Source organism: Cygnus olor, chromosome 10 (genome assembly GCF_009769625.2).
Source record: "Cygnus olor isolate bCygOlo1 chromosome 10, bCygOlo1.pri.v2, whole genome shotgun sequence".
Taxonomy (NCBI): domain Eukaryota; kingdom Metazoa; phylum Chordata; class Aves; order Anseriformes; family Anatidae; genus Cygnus; species Cygnus olor.
The window spans coordinates 9,178,543-9,203,467 of NC_049178.1; the positions used below are offsets into that span (position 1 = coordinate 9,178,543).

At 49.1% G+C, this 24,925-nt stretch overlaps 2 protein-coding genes and 1 long non-coding RNA gene across 8 annotated transcripts in view; 1 reads left to right on the plus strand and 2 right to left on the minus strand.

Annotated features, from left to right (window-relative positions):
• The window catches only part of DCAF1 (DDB1 and CUL4 associated factor 1), a 57,712-nt gene extending 42,435 nt beyond the window's left edge, over positions 1-15,277 (minus strand). For 2 of the 5 annotated variants that reach the window (XR_005822908.1, XM_040568437.1), the window contains exons 1-4: positions 10,610-10,721; positions 6,048-6,165; positions 1,515-1,591; positions 692-765 (exon numbers count right to left, since the gene is read on the minus strand). Coding sequence is in view for 4 of the 5 variants with exons in the window: in XM_040568437.1 (XP_040424371.1) it covers positions 692-765; positions 1,515-1,591; positions 6,048-6,157 (261 nt within the window). In the remaining variant the exon portion in view is untranslated. The other 3 variants (XM_040568441.1, XM_040568440.1, XM_040568438.1) reach the window with 3 other exon arrangements.
• Positions 15,278-15,374: 97 nt separating this feature from the next.
• Positions 15,375-23,225, minus strand: LOC121075340. The gene is made up of 4 exons (XR_005822914.1): positions 22,269-23,225; positions 20,528-20,531; positions 19,996-20,001; positions 15,375-15,390 (listed from the first exon to the last, which is right to left on the minus strand). It is a non-coding gene; the product is annotated as an uncharacterized LOC121075340 (long non-coding RNA).
• A 163-nt stretch (positions 23,226-23,388) lies between these two features.
• Positions 23,389-24,790, plus strand: NAA80 (N-alpha-acetyltransferase 80, NatH catalytic subunit). Of its 2 annotated transcripts, none has more exons than XM_040568530.1 (2): positions 23,389-23,464; positions 24,012-24,790. In XM_040568530.1, exon 2 carries the CDS (start codon positions 24,026-24,028, stop codon positions 24,734-24,736), a length of 711 nt encoding a protein of 236 aa, XP_040424464.1. In that variant the 5' UTR covers positions 23,389-23,464; positions 24,012-24,025; the 3' UTR covers positions 24,737-24,790. The 2 variants fall into 2 exon arrangements, with proteins under 2 accessions (XP_040424464.1, XP_040424465.1); XM_040568531.1 differs by having other exon boundaries at positions 23,395-23,464; positions 24,018-24,790.
• Positions 24,791-24,925: the final 135 nt, after the last annotated feature.

Sequence of the window (24,925 nt, forward strand, 5' to 3'; positions counted from 1 at the left end):
AATAACAGTGTAAATATGCAAAGCTAATAGCTGAAAAAAAACATTAAAAGTTAAATACATCAAAAATACACATCTTTAATGACATCTATGTTTGCTTATCGCTCACAGTTTAAGGCAGAAGGCTACACGCAAGCAACCTGGCAGAACCCTTACAGAAACACGTACTGATACAGGTGCTTGCACTGAGGCGAGGGCAACAGAAGTTCTAGCTATTAACTCACATTAGAATACAGCAGCACAAGAGGAAAGACAGACTTGCCTCTAAATCCTCTGCCTGAGCCCCCTAGAGCTGATATAAGCTGCTCTTACAGGCAGTCCAGCATTTCCAAGTGTTTGGAGACAAGGCACTGGAATTAGTGGTATTACTTTCCATTACACAAATTAATTATGCTTTTAAAACTTTCTTTAAAGAGATTGATAAACCTTGAGAAGAACTAATTCAATTGTTACTATGCACATTTCAGTACTCCTGAACAGCTCATGAACTCCCCTTTCCTTGGGTCACTTCAACAGTAGCAAGCAAGTTGCGTTTAAACACACTTTAAAAGCCACTGCTACGGAAGAAATAGTCCCACCATCAGTAAAATTAATATTAAACAGGCACAAATACTGACATCAACTAGCACAAAGTAAACAAAAAACGTAAGGTGTCGAGAACACCTGGCAGAGGCAGTTCTCAGAGCAAACCTACCGCATTCATGAAATCATCATTCTTGAAAAGTATCCTTAGTAAGTGACCTAACATGCACTCAGGGTCTGCTCGACCTGTAGAAGAAGCAGGAAAAGACTTATCTATCTGCTTTGAGACTTCGAGATCATTACTAAACTACTGTCTTCAAACTGTTTGTGGAATATTCTAGTCAGCAGGACCTTTCTCAGAAAGAAAATGATAGAAGAAGTCATAAATTATTAACCAAGTTAACATTTTTTACCGTAGGCATTACCTCCTCAAAATGTCTACTGGTCAAAGCACAACACATCGAAGTGGTCCAACCCTGTTGCATTGTTAGTTTTATAGACAGTGAAGATACAAACATCAAACTGTCTCAGTAACATGCTAACAAGTCACACACACACAACCCCAAAAGACAACCCACAAATTAAGGATAAGATAAAAAGCATCAGAAGCTACATGAAACTACTGCAAAGCGCTTATTGAACAAATAATTCAAGCTAATCTGAGACAGCCCTCTCTGTCTATCTCACACCCAGTACATCAAACTAACTACAACTTGCTAACACAACTGTATCCTTATTTCATAAGTTAACCCCTGAAACCCCTTCCAAACCCTGAAACCCCTTCCAAAACTCTACCCAGGGCCTCAAAATATTGCAGCAAACATCAAAAGATGCCAGCTATCAGCACTACAGAACAGACTCAGTGAAAAAGCAGTTATCAGACCTTGACCAGCAGTAGACACATACAAGCTAGATTTTGCTTACTTTTAAATACAAATAACTAGGTACCAGCTGATACTGTGCTAGTGCTGCCAAAACCATTCAGAATGTCTTACCCGGGTGTCGGTCATCAAATGGGTCTGGATCCCCTTTGCGGTACTCTTCAGTCTCCTTCTCAATCAGCTCGGACATCCTACAGAAGGAACAACATGCAATGACCCTAATCCGCTCCATCTTGTTCCAGCATACAGATCCTCACATTAGCCTCTTTGTCAAAGTGTTTTCAAACAGCTCAACAACTTCCATTTGAATGGCGTTTGGTGTTACCAGGGGATTCCACTGTCCACTCAGAAGGGTGAGGAAAAGAGACTTGCCTCTAGTATCTTATTCTTCACCAACCCTCCAAAACATGCTGAACCCATGTCAACATCCCAGTGATGCACAAGCATGATGCTCTGGAGGAACCAGTATCTTTTATTTACCCATGTCAGAGTCACGGTGATGTTCTACAACACTTACTGTGAAGAGCTACAAAAACTAAGGGGCTCAAGTAGCACTTCTCACCATCACGGTCCCTCTCTTGCAGTAGGGTAAGTCCTGAACAGGTGATTCAGTCCTCTTTCCTATTTGGACTGCGTAGAGGCACCTATTTGAACTACTTATGTTGTCATTTCTATCTATTAATTTTTAATAGAAATGTGTAATAATAAAATATTTAATGTAGTATTATGTAATCTCTGTTAAGCTTACCCCTTCAGCTACAAGCTCAACCTTTTGGCATGTCAGTTACCACTAAGAATAGTGCAAGGAGAAACTCATCCAGTTTCCTATTCATAGACCTTCAAAATACATTAAATGGTCCTGTCTACCAGAATCCCATGCTCCAATTCACTTAGAATGAGCAATAAAAAGTAACTCATTTCCTTATTTAAACAAAATCAAGAAGAGGGAGATTATCTAATAGCAAAGCAATAAATAATCCACAGTCCTCTACTATCTCTCTCCAAGAAGTGTTAAAGCAGAAATATAAGCAGTTTGAGGTGAAATAAAGAGCAGCATTCCAAAAACATGAGCAAATTAGTCTCATTTCCTCAATATAAAACCTGATTCCCTCCCCTCCGCTGAGGTCTAAAGAGGGGTGCAGAACTCACAGGCTGTGCAGAGGTGAGACCTTACATCAAGGTCTTAACACCTCCAGGCTGGTGACCTAGAGACAGTGTTGTTTGTTGGTTTTGTTTTTTTTTTTTAATAGAGGACAGAAAATTACTGGAACACTGCAGCAATCCCTGGAAAAATATTCATCTTTCACAGGGGATCTCACTTACAGAAGGCCACTGACTTCTGTTTCGTTCCTGTTACTTTCCAGAAAAGTATCCTGTGATGCCAGGATCAATCGGAGACAAAAACACACTCAGATCCGCGCCTCTGTGAACTACACTGACTTGCCAGAAGGGCAGAAGATGTTATGAAGCCTGCACAGATTGCAGGAACACCAAATTAGCTTATTGGGGATGAGCAAAGAACTTCCTTGCTTGTCTCTGATACAACAATTAACTTTCAAACTGTTTATCCTGTGTGGTTCTAATATTTACTTTCAGTAAGCCTGAATGTGAAGAGACACAAATTGCATCCCTTGCTAACAGGTGGCACAGCTCGAGCTCTCACGGATTTCTGGCAAAAGCTGGTTACTTAAATACTCCGCTGCCAGCTCCTCTTTTTTTTTTTTTCCATGGGAACTAATAGCTTGAGGGGTACCTGCTGACAGACAGCTGGGAGTCAGGAACCGGAATCCTAGATTGTTAGGTCTTTTTCAGGCGATAATCAGCACGCTGAACGTGTGCCAGAAAGGACTGACAAGCAGCACAGAAAGTGAGCTTAACATTCTCATCAGTCCGTCCTGTTTAGGTAGGCAGCCAAGCAACGTGCCAGCTGAAACTGCTGAGCGGTTCCAGGGATGACAACATTATCACAGCCTAGACAGAACAGGCGCACACATCACTGATTACAGGGTGTTTGTTTGTTGAGACAATTAGGCACAATCATTTGGTCAAAATAAAGCACTGCCTCTTTAAAATTGACTTTCAAAGAGAAAACAAGTAAGATTAAGCTCACATATAATACCTTTCTAGCACACAAAGGGTAACTGTAAAGTGACTTGGATGAATCTGTCTAGATCAACAGCTTATTCAACTCTCCTATCACTCCAGAACTGACAAACCAACAAAGCTCATGCCCACCTCTTAAAATAGGCACTTGACACACAGGGCTTTAACAAAATACAATTCACAAAAACACTGGGCTTTCACTCAGGTTTCAAGATTTCCCTTATTCACCTGATAAAACATTGGCTCTCTACCCGCTTGAATCTGCGGACAAGATCTAGGTTCTATGCAGGCAGTAAGTGGTCTTCGCTCCTGCTTTTGGCTTTTTCAATTTTTTGCCAAACCCTTTACAACTGCCTTCGCAGATAGTCTTTGAAAACTGTCAGATCCTCATCTTCACTTGCCACAAACATAAGGCTCAACTTGGGGGTGAAGAAAGAAGGGGCAGTGGTAGACGGAAGTACACAAACTTTGCAACACTCCTGCTGACGTAAATGGCACAACATAAAGAGCCCTGATGCTGCTCTGCGCCATCATTTGGCACCAACGACCAACCTGCGCCTTTACAACAGGCTACAAACAACAAAAGATGCTCCACAATCCCAGGCTGCAGCACACTACGTCACAAACTTGGGTTGTGGAAGTGAAGCCAGAACATAAGATGTTGAGCTGCTGAGTTAGTCCCTTTACGTAAGGGGCTCTTGGGATGTTGGGAAGGATCCAACCCCCAGGACTCTCCAGTACAGTTCAACATGACTTGCACCCACCCTACAAACTATGGCTCTTGCAGGATTGTTTCAATTCACAATTTTTTGAAAAGTATCTTTATTTTGTTGAAAAACCTGCTGTTTGCTGACACTGCTTCCCAAGCAATTTCTTTGATTGACACACTTTTGACACACGAGTTTGTTAATCCAGAAAACTAGCTTACTTAGAAGCAACAATTCACCTGTGGCCCCCAGTGTTCCTGTTCCTGTCCAAACACTCACCACTGCTGCACTCTCACATATGCTGCCTCAGAATCACATTTTAACAGGCCCCCGTCCACAAAGGGAAGTTTTTCTTCTAACTAGTTCAGAAGGAAGTAGAAAAATGTCACTCACCAACAAGCACGACCACAGCTTCCTCTGCCGTAAGTCTAAACCGATGTGCAAGAATACCGCTGTGCCTCCAGACACCAGCTAACGTCAGTTCCAGCTGGGGAGGATCCCTAGCACCTCTTCCAGCAAATTCTTTTTAAACATATGCCATATCTAAAACCCAGAACACCAAACAGACAGACAGCTTCCACTGACACCTGAAGCACTGCAATCCCCTTGTGATCTACCTTAAACAAGTCTGTGTAACCTCCACTAAAGCCAAAATACCCCAGCTCTTACCATCCATAGTCACTCTGCCTGCTGCACGTAAACCCTGAAGAACCAAAGGAGAACTATCAGATTTGTCTGGGCATAAATAATGTAAGGAACTCAAGGAGCTGAGGGAGTAAGGAGTGCCAGACTGCTATCAACGGAAGAAAATACATGCTGAATTCATATTTCTTAGAATATATTAAATTTCTGGTGCTCATGCCTGCAACAAAAAGCCTGGATGTGTCACGTTTCCTTCAAGACATAAATCAGATAGCAATACACAAAGAAACACCGATACATGCCTTGATTTTTAGGAGACCTACACAGTAAGTGTTTAGAATCATCTTTTTGCTGCTCATCTTCCTCTTCCGTGCTGTTATTTTTAAAACACAGTAAAAAGAACAGGATATGATACAAGGTGAGGAACGACACAGATCTGTGCAAAGAAGCTCCAGCAGATTTCTGCTATTTCCATCCAACGCCAGCTCAGGATCTGTGCACTAAAGTGTCCATCCCAACACCGCAGAGCAGTGCGGTACCGAAACCTGGATCATTCCCCACGGGCCAGCAAGCACAGGAGGTCCTGCTGCGGGGACTAGGCAGGCTACAGGTCTGAGGGCAAAGGGGTGAGGAGGAGTTGGGTGGAACTTCTGTGGATCTCCAGTTATAGTAAGGATGTTATCCGTTTATCCCAGAGAGGTCTGGCTTGGGAAACTACAAATACAATTGACATTTTGAGTGTTCCTCTGGTAGCAGAAGTTGCCTTCTAACGAATGGTGTTACTAGCCTCTCTCACTTTCACATAAACTGACCAATGTCAGCTCCGTCACAAACCCCATACCACCACTCTGAAGAAACAACATTCTTGTAGATTTGTTTCGATCAACATTTCACAAGTTGCAGGTGCGCATACTGAAATTATTTCATCCATTTAATGATTCCCCAGACTTTTATTAACTCAGAGAATTAAATTTATGTTTTAGAAGCAGACTGCGTAAGATCTTTGCAATATCAAATTCTTAACAAAAACGTATGTAAAATTAAATACTAAAGTCATCGTTCAACTTCCTGGCCAAAGAAAGTTAATTACCAACAGTTTATTGGGTATGTAAAAACTTCAAGCAAAAACATGGTAAAAGCTGCTCTCCGGTAACTTCTGATATTCAGATTTAGGAATTTATGTAATGGAACTCACCTGGTAAGAATAGGGACCATGTCTTGCCCACTGCCGTGTTCTTTCTCCCATTGCTCCAGCAAAGTAGTGAGCTCAGCCTTGGAGTCCACATGACCAGATCCTGAAGTCATGGCTTAGCCTAAGGCGGCAGAAGAAACAACAACAAAATAAGCGGGAAGACGAGCAAGAAATCCCACACAATTTTACTATATTCGCTGAAATAATCTAAATCAAAGATTAAAAGCCACTTGGAAGAGGCATGTAAATATTCAGCAACAAGGAGTGAGGAAGAGAAGACTAAGCGCCAAAAAAACGCTGAACTTCACTTGAAAACCTGGAAGTTTCCTTTTGGTGCTTTGCCTGAAGAATAAAGAACGCGCGCACACTGAACACAAGTCTTAACTGGTGCACGCCAACCCTGACCACGAGGGAAGCACGCACGCCTCACCACGCGCCCAGCGCTCAAGCTGATCAACCCTACCTCCACGGGGAGGCCTGAGTTAGGCCCCTGCTCGTGCTCGAGATTTATTCATGAAACGGCAAAGCTAGGACAGCAAGTTATGGTCGGTGCCGTGACTGCAGGTTATGTGGCCCGCAGGACAGCACCCTCTGGACAGCAGTGAAAGCACCGAGTGACTTGTGAAGGTACCATCTCATGAAGGGAGCTCTCACTCTGGGTTCTGTTTAAGCCGCTAAATTTCCAGCTGTCAACTTTTCTTCTAGTAGATTTTTTTTTTTTTTTTTTTTTACCACTGACACATCAACCCATCAAACTAGAACACAATCTGTCTCAGAACAATGCCATGCCCTTAAGTATTCAAGCATTTCATTAGCTGTAACATGGCCAACGTCTATCTGTTGTAAGATTAAATATCCATTCGTCACAACTGATGCAGAGAAGGAACTTTCTAAAACCTCGTTAAATACAGATAGGCCATTTTTGGGGCAGTCACATACGCATAAACCCCTGAAATATGTATTTAGGAATCAGCCAAAGAAGAGAGAGCCACAGTTCAACATAGTTACATGTACAATTGCAGCAGGTTCATTCTGAAAGGGCTCCCCATGATCAACTGAGAGCTGGATACCTCTAATTCGCCGACAGCCTCCGCTCACCCAGGGAACGGGCGAGCTCCCTGCAGCTCTGCCTCCCGTCCCACAGGTGCTTCTGCAGGAACGTACCGCGGCTGCTCAGCTCGTGTGAGCCTCCAAGGGAAGGCCACCCAGCTGGAGTCAAAATGGGCACAAACTGTGCAAAAATCATCAACCCAAAGACTATGAGAATAACCCCGCAAGGGTAAGACAGAGTCCGAAGTACACCGCTTTAATAAGTACTACTTAAAATGAGTGTATGCTAACAAAGAAAAAAACACCTACGCGTACAGAAAGGTGATGCTTTCTGAGTGATAAGTCATTATCATCTTATCTAGAGAATTCACTATTTGTTCACCATAGAATTAGACTGGGAAATTTGATGCGCGTGCATAAGTTGCCTTGGCAAAAGCACTCCCTGAATGCAGGCAACAAAACATGCTGAGACCGTACACACACAGACAACGTAACGCCTCCGACAAGGGAACCTATTCCCAGCTCAGGAAGGTCCATACCTTTTTTCATCAACGCAACAACGCTTGCCAGCAGCATTTCTCAGCTTTGAAGTATCACAGAAAAAACATTTGAGTTTCAGAACGCAAGCGCTGTACCGGTAACTGCATTCAACCATTCCGGGCATCTCCACCTTCATCCTATACCCAAGGCATACAGAGAAAGACGCCCTGTGACCCCAGAGCTTGCATAAGGCCAGTACAGGCTCTTCGGCAACCTGCAGAACAGCTTACTCCCCCTAACAACTCTTAATTGCTCCAGCTAGGAAGTGAGAAGCTCTGCTTTAGCAATACCAGCAACAGGCGACCGAAGCTCCAGCCAGGAAGATCGGGGAAACGCTCGCCTTGTCCCCTGGGACACACGGTGCTACGGCAGCCACGCGAAAGGAGGACGGGACGACCCTGGGTATCCCTGCAGCCCGCAGCATCGCCTCACTTAAAGCACACCCTGCGTCCAGACAGCCCGTGTTGATACACAGCCGTCCCCCGCAACAAAGCTGAAGCACAGACCTGCCGCCCTCCGCACGGGCACGCGGCAGTGGAAGGAGGTGCCTCTCCCAGGCACCTCGCTCGTTCCCAAGGCTTTACCCCTCCCGGCGTACCCAAAGAGATCTGACTTCTCCAGGTGGCGCTGCAAAGAGCGGCAATGACAGAAACCTACCTCAGGAGCACCCAATTCCACAGGAGCTGTAAAATATATATGGGTGGAATATTATGGCAGGTAAATGCCTTTTGAAATACAAGAATCAAAGCGACTCCTGCTGCGCTCACTTCTTTCAAGAATTCCATCTTAAACCAAAGTGAAGAACCCTGCAGAAAGGACAAGACCACCAATGGTACGAACCGACCGCTAAATGTCACAAATGTCCCCAGCCTGCTGGCCAGGAAGGCCCGTGGGGGAGCTCTGCTTCCCCAGGACAAGCTGCTGAACTCACGCAACCTTAAACTGCTTTCCAGGAACTAGGAGAACAGGGATGGACTCAAATCCAGGATTTAAAAAAAAAAAAAGTTTTGAAAAATCACACTCTACTACAAATCTCAATTACATTATCCAATAAGCCAGTGGTTGGAATGTTTTATTTTTCCTAAAACTACCACTGACAAAACATCGTATTTAGATCCAATAGAACTGGTATAAACAAAACCAAGGAGTTACTCAAGGGATTTGACTTGGACAAAGGACAAACATTTACAACCTTGGCAGTGACTCACTGTGAACACTTCCACTAAAAATCCACACACCTCTGTCAGTGCACAGAGCAGCACACGGCGCTGCTCTAATGCCAAACACTAGTTAGCATTCCAGTATCACAGCAGCGTTTTTGGGAACATTTTACTCTTCTGAACGGAGATGTAAAAGCTTGACAGAAAAGAGAAAAAAGTTATTGAGGATAAAGCGTTACTGAGGCTCAGAAGCACTGACACGAAGCCTCGGACACCTTGATCGGACATCTCTACACAACTCAGGAATACGGCTCCCAGCGGCCTCTGACCGCAGACCTCGATAAGGGCTCGGTACAGATCAAGCAGTTCAGCTTCACCCTTTTGTTCCTCACGCTGACCACAGGAACACTACATGTCATTCACTTATTGATCGCGTCGTGCTCATGAAAAGGATTATAAGGTTCGGAACAGACTTCAGTACAGATAAGCATTTTTACGTGTCAAACTTCTTAGGCGACAATAGATTTATTTGTTAAGGCTGAAAGTCTACAGACAACTTGGTTACTTGGGAAACAAGCTGAAAAGCCATGTCTTGACTTAAATGGAAAATAAGAGTCACGCAGCAAAACCAAAAACACTAACTTAGGAAAAAAAAATCAATTTTAATCATCTTCGTCGAAAGAGTGCATATTTGAGTTTACGTGTGGACAAAAATTACAAGAGGATTTGTACACCCACACATATAAAGCCAACTCAAATCCTAATAACCATAGTTTGACCTAGCTTAAATAATCAAGTTCCATATTCTACCTAAATATGAGTTGAAGTACAGTGAAGGAGACAATATAGATGGGAAATCTAATGTAATCAATATAACCCCATATGGGAAAATTAAGAACTCAGCAATCGGAACCTAATTAAATGCACAGCAAGCGAATCAGCAAATCTGTCTGTTCTTTAACACGAAGAACTCTTCAAAAAAAAATTCTCTTCTAATTACAGTTATTCTTTAAACAGATGAGGTGCAAGTCAGCTATTTGCCTCAACTTGTTGCGTCTGAAACAACCGTGCCAAAGTTAATGCTGAAGTGTAATGAGCTGTCAACGCTCAAGTTCACTCGCGGAAAGGAACCGGCCCCAATCCACGGACGGGAACCGGCCCCAATCCACCCCAATCTTCCCAACCTACGGGGAACAGAAGTCACGTTTCCTTACTGCACCTGAGGGAAGCTCTGGGGGAAGTCCCCATTTGTTCAGCCTCCCCCTTTAACACCCGGCGAGCTCTCGGCTGGCTGCTATCCCAGGACACATCCCTCACGCTGCTTTAAACGTTTCTCAGGAGAACACGCACCGGTGTAAGAGCCTTTACGGCTACAACACCTCCGAGGCCAGGGAAAGCCACCAAGCCCCGGGCCCTCCCGGCCCTCCGCCCTCACAGCAGGCCGTGCCCGATGTGCCGGGGCAGGCACGAGGCTCAGGAGCCGCCCCCTGCTGCCCGCCGCCCGGCACAACGGCCGGGGGGGGGGACGCGAGGGCCCGGCCCGCGGCGCTGGGGGCCAAGGGGCCGGGCCGGGCCGGGCCGGGCCGTGCGGGCAGGAGGCGCCGCGCCGAGCCCCCTCCCCCCCACCCCCCTCTCATTCCCTCAGGCACCCCCAGCCTGGCCCGGCCCGACCCGGCCCGGAGGCCGCGGCCACAGGCCAGGCCGGCCCCGTTTGGCCTGGCCCGGCCCGGCTCCGCTTGGTCCGGCCCGGCCCCGTTTGTCCCGGCCCGGCCCGGCCCCGCCCGCCCCGCCGCCGCCGCCGCCGCCGCCCCCTACCTGCCCGACGCCCCCCGGGTCGCCGCCGCCGCCGCCGCTGCCCCCGGCCCCTGCGCTCGGCCCCGCGCACCCCGCGGCGGCCGCGACTGCTGTGGCGGGCACACGCTTTGCGCGTCACCGCGCGGGGCGCGTCACGGCGGCGGCGCGGGGAGAGGGGGGGGGAGGGGGACGCCGAGGCCTCGCGCGGAGGGCTCACGGGAAACGGAGTTCGCGCGGCGTGAGGGCCTCCGCGCGTGCGCCCCGCCCGCAGCGGCGCCGCGGAGGAGGCTGGGAGTTGTAGTTTGCGGCCCCGCGCGGGCTCCCCAGCCAGGCGGACTCCATACTCGCGTAGAACGATCAGCTGATGGCCACAACTAGGGGCTGAACCAAAGCTTGAACTTCCTTGGACAAAATAATTGCCTCTCATCTCTCCATCACTGTCATACTTCAGACCACCTGACGATACTGCGATAAGATCAGCAATGTGTACGGAGAGGATGAAACCACCTCGCCGGATCGTAATAAGCTTCTAGACTTGAGGACTGATTGCTGAATCAGAGGAGGAACGGCACTGGTAAGAGAAGCCAGAAAGACACAAGCCGTGTTGCCAGAGCTTGTGTCAGCTCACAGCACACCTCAAGTGCAGCTAAGGGCAGAAACGTGTGGCTGAGATGCCTCACCCGCTCTCAGCTGCTGGCAGAGAGCCCCAGAGCGAGCCTCCAGGCAGCAGCTTCACCTTCCTGCCTGCTCAGACCTTTATTCCAAGGGTGAGAACCAACTTTGTGATCAGGAAGGTTATAACATTCGGAGAGACTCCCAACCTGTGGCTGCTCAACAAGCAAAGGACAAGGCTTTCAGGAGAGTTAATCGCCCACCTTGACCTCCGACACAGGTCTATACTGACAAAATTTATTGACTTCCTGCACTTCACCTTTATTAATTGCGGTTACCTGCTTGTGGGAGTCAGTTTGCTCATTAACATGTTTCTACTTGCAATTCAGTTTCTGCTATAGCGTAGCTGAGAGAATAGTTACTGACTTAGCAGCCAACGCTGCTGTTAAGTAGTTACTGACTTAGCAGCCAACAGCCATCACCAACCTCTACAGGGTAATTTTGCTTCGTGGCTCACGGCAGGTGAGTAGTAAGACCAGTAACAGAGTTCAGTCCTTTCTCAGCATTTGTGTGTATCACACTGCTGCTGCAACTGCACACAGCACCCAGTTCATTCCCTGGCAGCATCTGGAGGCGAGCACAGTGCCAGGAACCAAACTGAGAGGGTCTGGACCTGCCCTGCGAAGATGCTTGTAAACCAGGGTGTTTCTCTGCAACTCCCATGCCCCAGGCAGGGCACTACGTGAATCAGGCGGGAGGTCAGACGTCTGGGGACCTGCACCAGGGAATGGAGGACATTTTCTACGAGTGCAGTGGAGGTCAGTTCAACCATGATGTGCTCTGCTGGAGAGTGCTCTCCTCCCTTGCACCCTGGCACTCGCCTGCAGTGCCCGTGGGCCCATGGTGAGTGAGCAGCAGACACAAAGCTCTCCCAGGAAGCCTCAGCTCCAGCCTTGGTACCATCTATCACTCTGCAAGCCTTTATCTCCCTGGATAGTTCAGGGGTTGTTTTATGAGGGGTGATGCAGAACTGCAGCAGTCTGCATCTGCAAAAATATCCCTCGTGCCCCAGGGGCCTTACACACTGTCCAAACTCCCCAGGAGCACTTGTTTGCTATCTATATAATAGTGCTACATTTTTACATGCCATGCAAAATATAATGGTTGAAGGATTAGATTATAGCCATGGATATCTGCAAGCTGGCAGGCAAAACATCATCAGCAAATGGTCTGCCCCTGTTCCTTGCCTATATGAAAAAGGATGAGAGAAAAGAGACAGAAAGTGAGGTCGAGTAGAGAAAAGCAGTGCAGAGGGACTTCTCTGCCAGGACAGACTGAGCACAGCGGAGGGGTTGCAGACATTGCCACAGGTTGCCCGCAGTGCAGGTGACATGGGCAAATGGGGCCCAAATGTCCGTGCTAGACGTGCAACAGGAGTTGCAGACTTGTTGAGAATACGACAAGAGTCCAGCCACTAGGTGGCACACCGGCATCATCACACCAGACCAGCATCTTGGGAAGACGGGAAAGAGAGCAAAACAGCCCAAAACACAAATTAACAAGCAATCAGCTTGGCCTGACGTGCTTAGAAAAAGACACTAGTGCGCACACACATAGAGCAAAAACGTTCAACAATAGGGTGGAGAAATAAAGTGTAAAAGTGCATACAAAATTTGTCCGTTCATTCAAGTTCTGCCTGGTCTCCTTTGCCATTTCCAAGTGACGGGAGGCAAGGCAGGGGAGCCCAGCTCATACACGGAGTGCGAAGAAGAAATATAGGGGGCAGCAGAGCTGGAAGCTGTTCTAGGGGATTCAAATACTGCCTCTTTTGAGAGCTGAGCCTGCACCTGTGTGCCGAGAGCAAGCATTTGGGTTTTCTCTCTAGCAGAGGAGGCTAAGCAAAGAGAAGTTTCTTGCAGCAGATCAAGCTTCTCTGCTTCCCAGATAGAGAATTTTCTTTGAGCTGGAGCTAACACAGCAACACAAGCTAAACCCAAGGTATTTATGAGGAGGGGCTGGGGAGAGATCTACGCTTTGGCAGAAGCCCAGCAACCATTGTGCACTGCTGTGCTACTGTAGGCCAGTAGAAGCAGTTCACTGCCGAAATCACCGAGGACATGGCCAGCTGTGCTAGCTCTCCTGGATGCTCGCAGGGTCCTCAGGACTTGCCGTCAGGCACCTCAGGCTCTCAGAGTGTTTATATGGTTTCAGCAATGCAGACACAAGCTCACCAGTCGGCTTCCACCTGAGCAACGGTTTGGCTGAGAATTTAGCCCAGAGAAAACAGATCTGTATCTGGGAACACAGAAATGCAAAAGAATGTTGTTCATCAGCACTGATACTAATGAGCAATGAGCAGGCAAACAGCTTTCTTCCGAACAGGCTGGTGCCAAATCCCTCCATCCTGACAGTCTGATGCCAAGAGCACATAACTGCCTAGTTATGCATCTGAATGGCAGCACACCTGTGTTCCCAAGCTAGGAGCCTACAGGAAAGTTAAATAATACAGACTGACCACTGTTGGGGGAAGTAAGGGGTCATGCGCTGCCACAATCCCAACCATGTTATCGTAATGCCGCATGGGACCCGGCACGGGGCAGAGTCTTGCTGAGAGCTTTATCCACAGATTCTCATGGTCATCTAGCAGCTTCAGGCAGATATTCAGACCTCTCCTCTCCCCCAAATCACTGTAAAGTGGGGTTGTTGCTGCGCCCTGTGTTGTGCGGGCTGTATATTGCCCAAAGAGATGACTATATGCACCCAGCATGATCCAGCAGTGGGGAAAAAAACATTTGGAGAGTGGAAGTGCAAAGATAAACCATGTGCACAAGATATGAAAGGGAGAACATAAAGAAAGTAAGGGATAGTAAATATGAAGAAAGTGGCATTAAGGCAATAGCATATGTAGTTGTCTGAGTAAACTCTAACTGAGAATGAATTAAATGTTCATTTCAGGCACCGTATGAAATCCCTTGCTCGTTTTTGTGGTTTTACAAGAGTTTTTCTTTTTTATCTGTTTTGTTACTGTAGGAAGCAGTCACTCAATCAGCAAAGAACACTCTTCATACTGAAAGAAGGAAGAAAAGATTATACACAGAATACCATGAAATGCCTGCAAGACACACACTGGGAATATAAACAAATTCCTCCTGATACTTTGCAGCAATAGGGATCTTTGGGATTAATCGTAACAACAGCAGCTGACTAGCAAAGACTAAAGAAAACCAGGGAAAAGGATGGTTTTAACTATCCTTTTAAGAGGAGGGAGAGCTTTTTGTTTGTTTGTTTGTTCTCCTCTAAAGAGAGATTATCAAGCCTTAAGTGCAGGTTCTATATCTGCCCTCTTTTCTCCATGACTTCTCTCTACAAGAGTTAATTGGGCGAGGTGTCTGTATGTGATAGTTTTGATGCGTGCAGAAACAATAAGCAAATCGGTGAAGATGGGCTATAGCACTTACAGGCACTGTAGATGTGTGTAAGCATGTTAATGTTGTTAATATTCATTAGTTGTTTTATCACTGAGGGTCTTAGTGATGGAATGTTTGTGATGTTCTGCAATATGTGGTAATCCTAATCTGTAGTTTCACAGTGGTCGTGTTTGCAGCTCTCAGAGCTCTACCAGCTATCAGCTCCCAGCAGCCACACGCCCTCGGCACCACTGCAACTGCTACTGATACGTTTGGACCTGGACCACCGATCACTCAACTCACACCTAAATTCAACCACACATATAAAGAAGCCCTGAAGCAGCCCTAGCAGCAGAGAGTATTTAACAGACTTTAAAGTCCAAAAAATCATCAGCTGAAGGGAGGTGATGTAAAGCTACAAAGAGGGACAGGCTGCAGGACTTTGTTCTGTGACTTACCCAAGACACTTGCCTTAAGTTTCCCTCTCCCATGAAGCACTTTGTGTTTTTCAGCCAAAAGGACTAAATTCCTCTGCCAATACCTCTCTTCATGCTGCCCTGACTCCGTGGCCCCAGAAACGCTGCCAGCAGGACAGGGATGTCTCAGGGCAGCTTATTGAAGCACTGAGCACCACCAAGCCCACCTACCTTGGAGACACAGGCAGGCCTGGTGCAGGATGTTAACAGCCACCAACCCAGATGATCTTGGGTGACTTCATAAGGTGCCAGTTCTGCTGCTGAACTCAAAATTCCGGGCCAGGATAGCGACCCTGGCCCCAGGGCTCTTCCTCTCCCTCTTCCTCTCCCCCCGCCCCTTGCGCAGACGATGCTGTCTTGTCTCTCCTCCAGCTGCTTCAAAATCCTAGCCCACAGGGAGGGTATACGGCAAGAACAAAACTTCATACATTTATTTGCATGAACAAAACAGAAGTGCTTGAAGATGCACTTGGGGTGGAAGGGGGAGGGAAAAGAGATAAATTTGTAGGAATTCAACCAGGTGCCAACCCACAAAGGAGAAAAATGCCACTGCCTCACAGGGCACTCTGTATTGTGTTAGCAATTGCAGAGACATACTCATGGGCTTTGCTCTTTGGGGAGCTTCGTTTTGAACATTTAGTTCCATTTATATGAGCGAAGGGATTTTATATAGCCATCTATTCCTCTGGGATGCAGATCCTTATCCTTATTCTAAAGCCAGAATTGGCAGATGCTAACCAGAAAAATATCCAAACATATTATCTGCTTCTGGAGCTGAGTATATGAGCAGGCAGTGAATGATACACTCCAGCATGTAAACACGCAAATGCTCAGCAGTAAAATGGGCTGTTGGTGTGCATCATTCACAGCCTGCTAATAAACCTGCCACAACACAGCGAGTCACATTTGCAGGGCACCACTCAAACCTGGCTCTCAGGAACACTGTCATCACCTAAGAAGTGGCACCTTACTGCAGGCCACATTGCCATCTGTGAGGTGTACCTGCTGTAATAGGATTGCTAAACTGTGGTAAAATGCAAGGAATTATGAAGTAGGGGTATTTTGGAAGAATAGCTTTGGCATTCCCCACTGAGAAGAATAGACAATTTATTTTTTTTTTAATTTTCTTCCCCCTCTGTATTCTTTCTGCTTAAAGTCTTCTTCAGAGGAAAAGATCCTTCAGAACTGTTGGGCCTATCAGACCACCAGCACGACTCCTTTCATAACACGGACAAGAATTTTCCCTTTACTACCTTATTTTACAATTCAAGCCCTATGTATGTTTGTGCTTAATGTAATGTTTGTATGCTCGTTGTAATGCAATACTACAATTAATACAGTGCCTGGACAGTAATCTTATGTGCAGTCTTGGATGGAAACACTGCTTTAGCCCAATGAGAAGTTAAAAAGATAGGATGAAGTGATTATATGCACTTATGGCTTTACAGGCTGTTGGCACAGCACGACTCACAAGAGATTTTAGCAAAACAGACACAAAGCTGCGAGCCAGGAGGGAAAAGGGAGGCATGTTTAACCGCTTTTGAGGCCAGGATGCTATTTCCTTATTCACATAAAGCAGAGTTATGGCTGTGTGTACTGAGGTTTACATTCTTCTTTCTTTGGATCATGGCAGCAAGATCCCCGTCTCCTTGAAATATGAGGGATGCTGGTGACTGAGATAAAGACAAGATTTCACCATAGACATTTTGAATCACCGCCGTACCAGCTTCTCTCAGTGTGCTGGCTTGGGACCATTCCCAGCCGGTTTCGTAGCAGAGAAGTCCATCAGGCCACGCTACCTCCCTGAGGAGTTCCTGGTGATACAGTCCTCTCCTAGCTGCTGCTAGCGAGCATTACATTCTCTGGGACTACAGAATACTGCCCATGAGCAAGGGGAGCAGCAGTGGATGAGAGAACCTACTGAAAGATGACTCTCCATGGGACCGCTGCAGTTGCACGAAGTTTTACCAACACGCTGCAGTTATCTGCCATACAGGAGATGAATATTTAGTGCTTCTATTAGAGCAACATCTCCAGATCTAGCCGTGTAACTCCCATTATCCCAGCACTGGGAGCATCCTGGGGGCTCAGGCAGTAGTTGGGGGGCAATGAAAGGTTACTGGGGGTCCCCAGTAACTCCTTTTAAATATACTCCCAGTGACACACCAGTGATGTCTAGAGCCTCCTAGTACACTTCAAGTGCCCATCAGTGCTATCTAGAGCTTCCCAGTGCCCACCAGTGCTGTCTGTCTAGAGCCCCTCAATAATCTCTATGTCCTCCCTAGGGCTTTCTACACCCCCAAGGATCATGAAATGAAGATTTGGGCCATCAGAATGGGGATTTAAGCTCTATAAATGAAGGTTTGAACTAAAAAAGGAGGCTTTGAACCCTGAAATGAGGCTTTAGGTCCTAAAATGATGCTTTTTGCCCTCAAAATGGGGGGTTAGACTGAAAAGGGAATCTTTTGACTGAAATGAGTCTTTGAACTCTGAAAATAGGGCTTTAGATTCTGAAAATGGGGGGTTGAGCCCTCAAAATGGGAGACTGCCCTGAAGAAGGAGGATTTGGTTCCTGAAATGAGGCTTTGGAACCTCCAAATTGGGGTATAAGCCCTCAAAATGAGAGCTTGGACTGAAAAATAAGGTTTGGGCCCTGAAAAAGAAAGAAAGAAAGAAAAGAAAGAAAAGAAAAAAAAAAAGAGAAAAGAAAGAAAGAAAGAAAAGAAAGAAAGGAAAGAAAAGAATGAAAAGAAAGAAATGAAAGAAAAGAAATAAAAAAAAGTAAAAAAATAGAAAAGAAAGAAAGGGAGGGAGGGAGGGAAGGAGGGAGGGAGAGAGAGAAAGAAGCATTTAAACTCTGAAATGAGACTTTTGCTCCCCCAAATGGATATGGTGGAATGAAAAGGGAGGCTTAAGACCCCCAGAACTGGAGTTTATGCTCTATAAATGATGGTTTGGAGTGAAAAAGTGAGCTTTGAGCCCTGAAATGAAGCTTTAGAACCTAAAATGAGACTTCGGGCCCTCTAATTGGGGGTTTGGACTGAAAAAGGAGGTTTTGAATCATGAAACAAAACTGTATGTCACAAAAATGAGGCTTTAAGTTCTCAAAATGGGGTTTTCAACAGAGAAATGAGGCTTTGGGCTCATAAAATAGGGGTTTTGAGCTGGAAAAGGAGGTATTGAACCATGAAACAAAATTCCATGTCCTGAAAATGAGACTTAAAGTTCTCAAAACTGGGTTTTTGACAGGAAAATGAGGCTTTGGGTCCTCAAAATGGGGGGTTTAAATTGAGAAAGGAGCCTTTAGACTCTGAAATGAGGCTTTGGGTGACTCATATGAGGCTTTGGGTCCTTCAAATGGGGGGTTGAGACCTCAAAATTGGAGTTTGAACCCTCAAAATGGTGGTCGAGCTGACCTCCCATTTCAATCCTCAACATGAGGTCTAAAGCTTACAAAATGAGTATTTTCACCCTAAAATCAGACTTTGGGTTCTATGAATGAGGCGTTGTACCCTCAAAATGGGCGTTTGAACACTTAAAGAAGGATTGGGACTGTGAATGGGAGGGTTTAGGCCCAAACAACTAGACTTTGGACACTAGCAAGGATTGTTTGGTTAACAAAAAGGAGGTTTTGAACTCTTCATACTAAGTTTTAAACCCTAAAATTACGCCTCGGGCTTTAAATCGAGGCTACGGGCCATAATGAGGGCGTGGGCCGTAAAACAACACTATGGGCTCTCAAGACCAGGCCTTGGCTGGCTTCCACAGGCAGCGGGTGTGCGCGGGGCCCCGAGGCACGCTGGGAAATGTAGTCCTTCTGCACGGTGCCCAGAGCGCTCCACCCCGGCAACAGTGCGCGCGCGCACTGCCCCGTGGCATGCTGGGCGATGTAGTCCCGGAAGGGACTCCCCGGCAGCCTGCTATCCCCGGGGCTTCTCAGGCGCCGTTCTCTCCGCCTTAGACCCTAAAAGGAGACTTTGGGCCCAAAAATGATATGGGGGCCTAAAAAAGGCGCTTGTGCCCTGAACGCATCGACCATAAGAATGATTCTATAGACCCAAAGCTCAGAGTTTGGCCCCTACAGACACTTGAGGACCATAAAGTGAAGCTTTGGGCTCTTAAAATGGAGAAAGTACCTTGAAGTGAGAAAGGAGGCTTTGGGCCCCAAACAGAGGCTTTGGGCCCTCTAAATGGGGGTTTGAGCCCTCAAAATAAAGCTTTCATTCCTCAAAATAGAGGCATTAAGCATCACTTCAGGGCGTGAAGCTTCATTTTTCAGTCCAAACCTTCATTTTGAGAATTCAAAGCCTCTTTGACGGCTCAAAGCCTCAGCTGAAGGAACCAAAACCTCATTTCAGGGTCAAAATAGTCCTTTTTAGTCCAAGACCCAATGCTAAAGGCTCAAAGCCCCATTTCCAGAGCTCAAAGCCTTGTTTCAGGGTCTGAAGCTCTGTTTTTCAGTCCAAAGCTCAATTTGGAAGACTTGGGTCTATATTGTGAGGGCTCAAAGGCCTCAGAGCACCACCAGTCTACTTGCTGGCAGGGTGCTTTGGGAAAGGGAAAAGGCCGTGTCTGTGTAAGCACTTCTCAGCAACAACTAAACCATCGCTGTGGCATCAACACCGTTCTCATCACAAATCCCAAATCTAGCACTATTCAAGCTATTATGAAGAAAATTAACTCTGTTCCAGGAAAAAAAAAAATCTGCACCCCTTATTGCATACAATTTACATCATGCTCAGGTCCCCCCCATCCAGTACGTCCTCATTGATCACCACCACCATTCCCGTCCTTCAAAATACAGCACTCAGCGGTGCCGTGACTCTGCTCGGCCCACTGGTAGTCCACGTTTACACCTAGCACTGCAGCCTTCCCCTGGGCATCAGCCTCTAGAGGCAACTGGAGATCACACTCTGCTCTCATCACCTGTGACAATAAAATATGGTTTTATTTACTCCTTGGCTCTTGTGTCCGAGCAGCTATGGCTCCGTAAGTGAAATGCACCAGGTGCTGCTCAGCAGCATTTGCCCTAACTGCTGCAGACAGCCAGGCCTGGGGCCCGTGCTGTGATTTCACCACCAGTGCAATCCCAGGCTCCAGTATTTGTTTTTCAGCCCCCAAAGACAAGGCAGAAGCAGCTGCTCTACCCTCCATGTCACAGTGATCTCCCGCAGCACCCAGGTGGGATTCTCAGCAATGCACACCCAAAGGCAGCTGGGCTGTGCAGGATGCCTGTGCTGAGGATGCTCTTCCCAGCTCTCCCAGCCTCTCCTCCCAGGAGAGAGACTCTGGTGCCTTCAGCATCTTTGTGGCCCTTCCTTGGGCTCTCTCCAGTCTGTCCGTGGCTCTCTTGCCCTGGGGAGCGCAGAACCGGACCCAGCTCTCCAGGTGTGTCCTCACCACTGCTGAGCAGAGGGGCAGGATCACCTTGATGTGCTGGCAACGCTCCTAACACAGCCCGGGACACCGCTGGCCACCTTTGCCATCAGGGTACAAAGCTAGCTCATGCTCGCATTGGTATCCACCAGGCCCCTCAAGGTCCTTTTCTGCCAGGTTGCCTCCCAGTTGGCTGCTCCCCAGCATGTGCTGGAGCCTGGGGTTGCTCCTCCCCGGGGGCACCACTTGGCACTTCCCCTCGTGGACCTGCAGGAGTTTCCCGGCAGCCCAGGTCTCTAGCCTGCCCAGGTCCCTCTGGATAGCTGCACCACCCTCTGGGGCAGCAGCTGCTCCTCCCAGCTGTGTGTCAGCTGCAAACCTGCTGAGGGTGCACTCTGCCCCATCAGACAGGTCATTAATGAAGCTGCTGATTAGGGCTGGACTGGTTAAGGACCCCTGGTGCACAACCTGAAATAGCTAAAAATTGCCCATTGAGCTGTAGGATTAGTCTGTGACTAGTAACTTAAGTAAATGTGGGGCCCCAAACCTCCTGGTCCACAATTAGTCAATGTGCATTGTGAGCTCTGTCCCTGTGGCAGAGGAGGGCAGAGGAGCCTGTGAAGCTGATGCTGGGTTAAACCCTGCTTCTCGTGCGGTGTGAAGGCTGCCACGGTGCGCAGGGAGAGCGGTTGTCAGGCCTGGCCTTTGCTGAATCTATCTGTGGTGAAGACAGGGAATTGTCTGTGCTCCGTTTGCTTTTTTGCCTCATTTTTAATAAGAACAACAGATTTTGGGCTGCCCTGTCCTCAGAGTTGGAGGACCATGACTGGGGGAGCAATGACTTTCCATCTGTGGTCACCAAAATTGAAAGGAAACAGCTTTATGATCTCCTGATACCCCTCCGTGCTCCTGGAAGTGTCAAAAATTTCTTTATGGTGAGGGTGGTCAAACACTGGTACAGGCTTCCTGGAGAGGTGCTTGGTGCTCCACGGCTGTCAGTGTTCAAGAGGCATTTGGATAATGCCCTCAGTAATGTGCTTTGACTTTGGGTTAGCCCTGAAGTGCTCAGGCACTTGGACTTGATGATAGTGTATGCCTGACTAGGGTTTTCTGGGTCAGAGAGCAGTTGACGAGGGCAAACTCTAACCCTAAACCCTAACCCTAATGACAGTAGCCACTAACCTCAAGCCTAACCCTAACCTCAAACCCTAACACAAAGCACTAGCCCTCATGGATAACCCTAACCCTAACACCTGTCCATTAAACCTAACCCCCGACCCTAAAGCTAAACCTAACACTAAATGCCAACCCTAACCCTAGTGACATTAACCCTAACCCTAAACCCCAAACATGACCCTAAACCTAAACCTAAGCACAAAACCTAATGCCTTACCCTAAAGCTAAACAAAGCCATAAATATAACCCTAATCCTAATGATTGTGGATACCCCTAACCATAACAGCTAGCCACCAAACTTAACCCTTAATCCTAACCTTAAAAATAAACTAAACCGTAACCCTAAACCTAGCCCCTAACCTTAACTGGAAAACTAAATTTCGATCTTTAACCTAACCTTAAAGCTAACCCTAACCATAACCATAACCCACTCCCTTAAACCTAACTGTAACACTAAATGTAACTCTAATCCTAACCCTAGACCCTAACCGAAGCATTAACCCTAATCCTTTCCCCTAATCTTACATCCCAAGTCTAAACCTAAACCTAATTCAGTCCCCTAGCCCTAATCCTAACCCTTACTATAACTCTAATGCTAAACCCTAACAGCAAGCCCTAACCTTAACCATAAACCTGTTAGCATTCATGAAGACACATAATCCACAAAGTGATTATATGAAGGTGCTTTATTAGGCGCCGGAAGTTAGGGGCATGCCTGCCCAAATCTAACTTTGTCTGATTTGTTCACTCAGTTCTCTTTTATCTCCTAAAATATTACATATGCATTAAGTTTCACAACACATCTATGCGTATTCATTTCCTAGCTCTGCCTAGCCCCGCTTCGTATGCTAATTATCCTATCAGTCCTTCTGCGCTTGCGTATTACTCTCTGCTGGTTGTCTGGGTGGTCGTCGGGATGAAGTAAGATGTCTTCATCAGAGTTGAACTTTTTAACCTTTTCTTCTTACGCATGCTCTCTGAGCCCTTGGTCTCAGTCCAAACCGCAAGGTTGGTTTGATCCAGTTCCTGGGGTCCGCGAGGCCCCAGTTATCTAGATGTCTTACAAATTGGGCATTCTTTTAGTCCTCCTCCTTACTCCTCATCATGAATCGGTGCATTCTCTCATGCTATCCTTGCACATGTATTTTGTATCTTCCAAGCGCAGCCCCGGAACAGTACATCACAAATGTAACACATATTAAGCAATATTGTATGTTTCATCTTCTATTACCAACAAACCCATCCATAACCTCTAACCGTTAACACTAACCCTAACCTTAACCACAGCCCTAACATTAAAGCTAAACATAACATTAAACACTAACCCTAAGGCATTGTATCCCAAATGGAGGCCCTGGGCCCTGAAAATTAGGTTTTGTGCCTCAAACTAAGGCTTTGGGCTATTAAAATGATGCCTTGGACCCTGAAAAGGTGGCTTATGCCCTAAAATTGATCGTTTGGACCTTAAAATGATGGCTTGAACCCCCAAAATGGGGCTTTGAGTTCTCAAATAAGGGGGCTGGATGCTAAAATGGTTCTTTAAGCTTTACAGATGGGTGTTTGGACCCTGGAAGAAGGCTTTAGGCGCTAAGGCTCCGTACCCTAAACACGAGCCCCACAACTCCATCCCCCTGCCCCCCCCGGCCCGGCGGCCATTCCGGGCGGCACGGCCCGCCCCGCGCTGACGTCACTGCGCGCTCCGGCCGCCAGGGGGCGCTGTGATGGCGGGGCCGGGGGGCGGGGCCTGAACCGGGGGGCGGGGCCGGGGGCGGGGTCCCCGGGCCGGAGCCGCGCGGGAACCGAGGGCGCGGGGCCAGCGGCGGCGGCGGGTGAGCGGCGGGGGGGGGGGGGGGGGGGCTGGGGGGAGCGGCTCCTCCCCGCCCCGGGACCACGCAGCGGGGGGGGGGGGGGGACGGCGGGAAGGTGCCGCGGGGGGGCTCGGCCGGGGCTCGCCGGGCGGCGGAGGGGGCGAGGCGGGCCGGCGGCTCCCCGGGGGGGGCGGGCGGGCACCGCGGGGCGCTCCCTGCCGGGCCGGGCCGGGCCGGGCCGGGCGGCGGCCGGGGGTCGGCGGGGAGCGGCGCTGCTGCACCCCCCCCTACCCCCCGCCCCGCCAAGGGCGGCTTGTGCAACCCGGCCGGTCGGTTGGCACCGCGGTTCCTCTTGCCTGTGGCTTCGCCTGCGCAAGGGGGGGGCGGCTGCCGGGACCCGCTCCTCTGCCCTGGGCACGGCTCGGCACGGCACGGCACGGCACGGCTCGGCTCGGCTCGGCTCGGGCACCGAGGCTGGCGCGACGCGGTGCACCGCTGTCTTGCAGCGCCGATGCCGCCGAGCCCCCCCCCCCAGTGGCGGGCGCTGAGCTGCCCCCGGTCGCTGTCCCGGCAGTGCGAAGAATGGGCTCGGTGCCGGAGGAGCTCAGCCTCGTCCCCCTGCACCGGCGGCCGGAGCTGCTGGAGGCCTGCGCCGAGCTGCTGGCCGAGGAGTGGGGCAAGAGCCGGGCGCTGCGGCTCCACGCGCTGCGCCGCTCCTCGGACGCCTTCCCCACCTGCCTGGTGCTGCTGCGGACCCCGGGCCCCGCCGAGCCCCCCGCCGCGCCGGGGGGTCCCTGCCGGCTGGTGGGGCACGTCCGGCTGTCCCGGGTGGCCGGCCAGCCCCACGGCCTCTTCGTGGAGAGCGTGGTGGTGGCCCGGGCGCTGCGGGGCGCCGGCTACGGGCGGCAGCTGATGGAGGCCGCCGAGCGTTACGCCCGCGCCCGCGGCTTCCGCCGCCTGCACCTCAGCACCCACGACAAGCAGCACTTCTACGCCCGCCTGGGCTTCGCCCTGGCCGAGCCGGTGCAGAGCGTGCCCTTCCTCAGCCCCGCCATGCCCGCCGAGGTGCTGCGGGCGTTCGCCGCCCCTGCCAGCCCCGCCACAGCCGCCCCGGGGGGGCCCCCTGCCCCCCGGCCCCCTCTGCCCCCTCCTGCTGCGCCCCCGCCGCCCCCTCTGCCACCCCTGGCCCGGGCAGGGGGAGGCCAGGCCGAGAGCTGTGGGCAGAGCCTCCTGGAGACCCCGCACCGCGACGCCAGGGGGCTGCCTGTCTTTTGGATGAAGAAGGACATCTGAGGGCGGGGGGCGCAAGCTGGTGATTAAAAAGCAAGCGCGGGCGGAGGCAGCTGCCCCTGTGCTGCCTGGCTGCTGTTCTTACGGGCTGCCTCCGGACCCCCGTCTGCCCCTGGGGTGGGGATGGGGGGGTCCTCGCGCCCAGTCCGAGCTCGGGGTGCTGCAGCATAGCGTGCTGGGGCCGGTGAACGC

Bases quoted from the DNA above. Each gene is read 5' to 3' on its own strand.
- NAA80 (XM_040568530.1), top strand. From the start codon at position 24,026: ATGGGCTCGGTGCCGGAGGAGCTCAGCCTCGTCCCCCTGCACCGGCGG.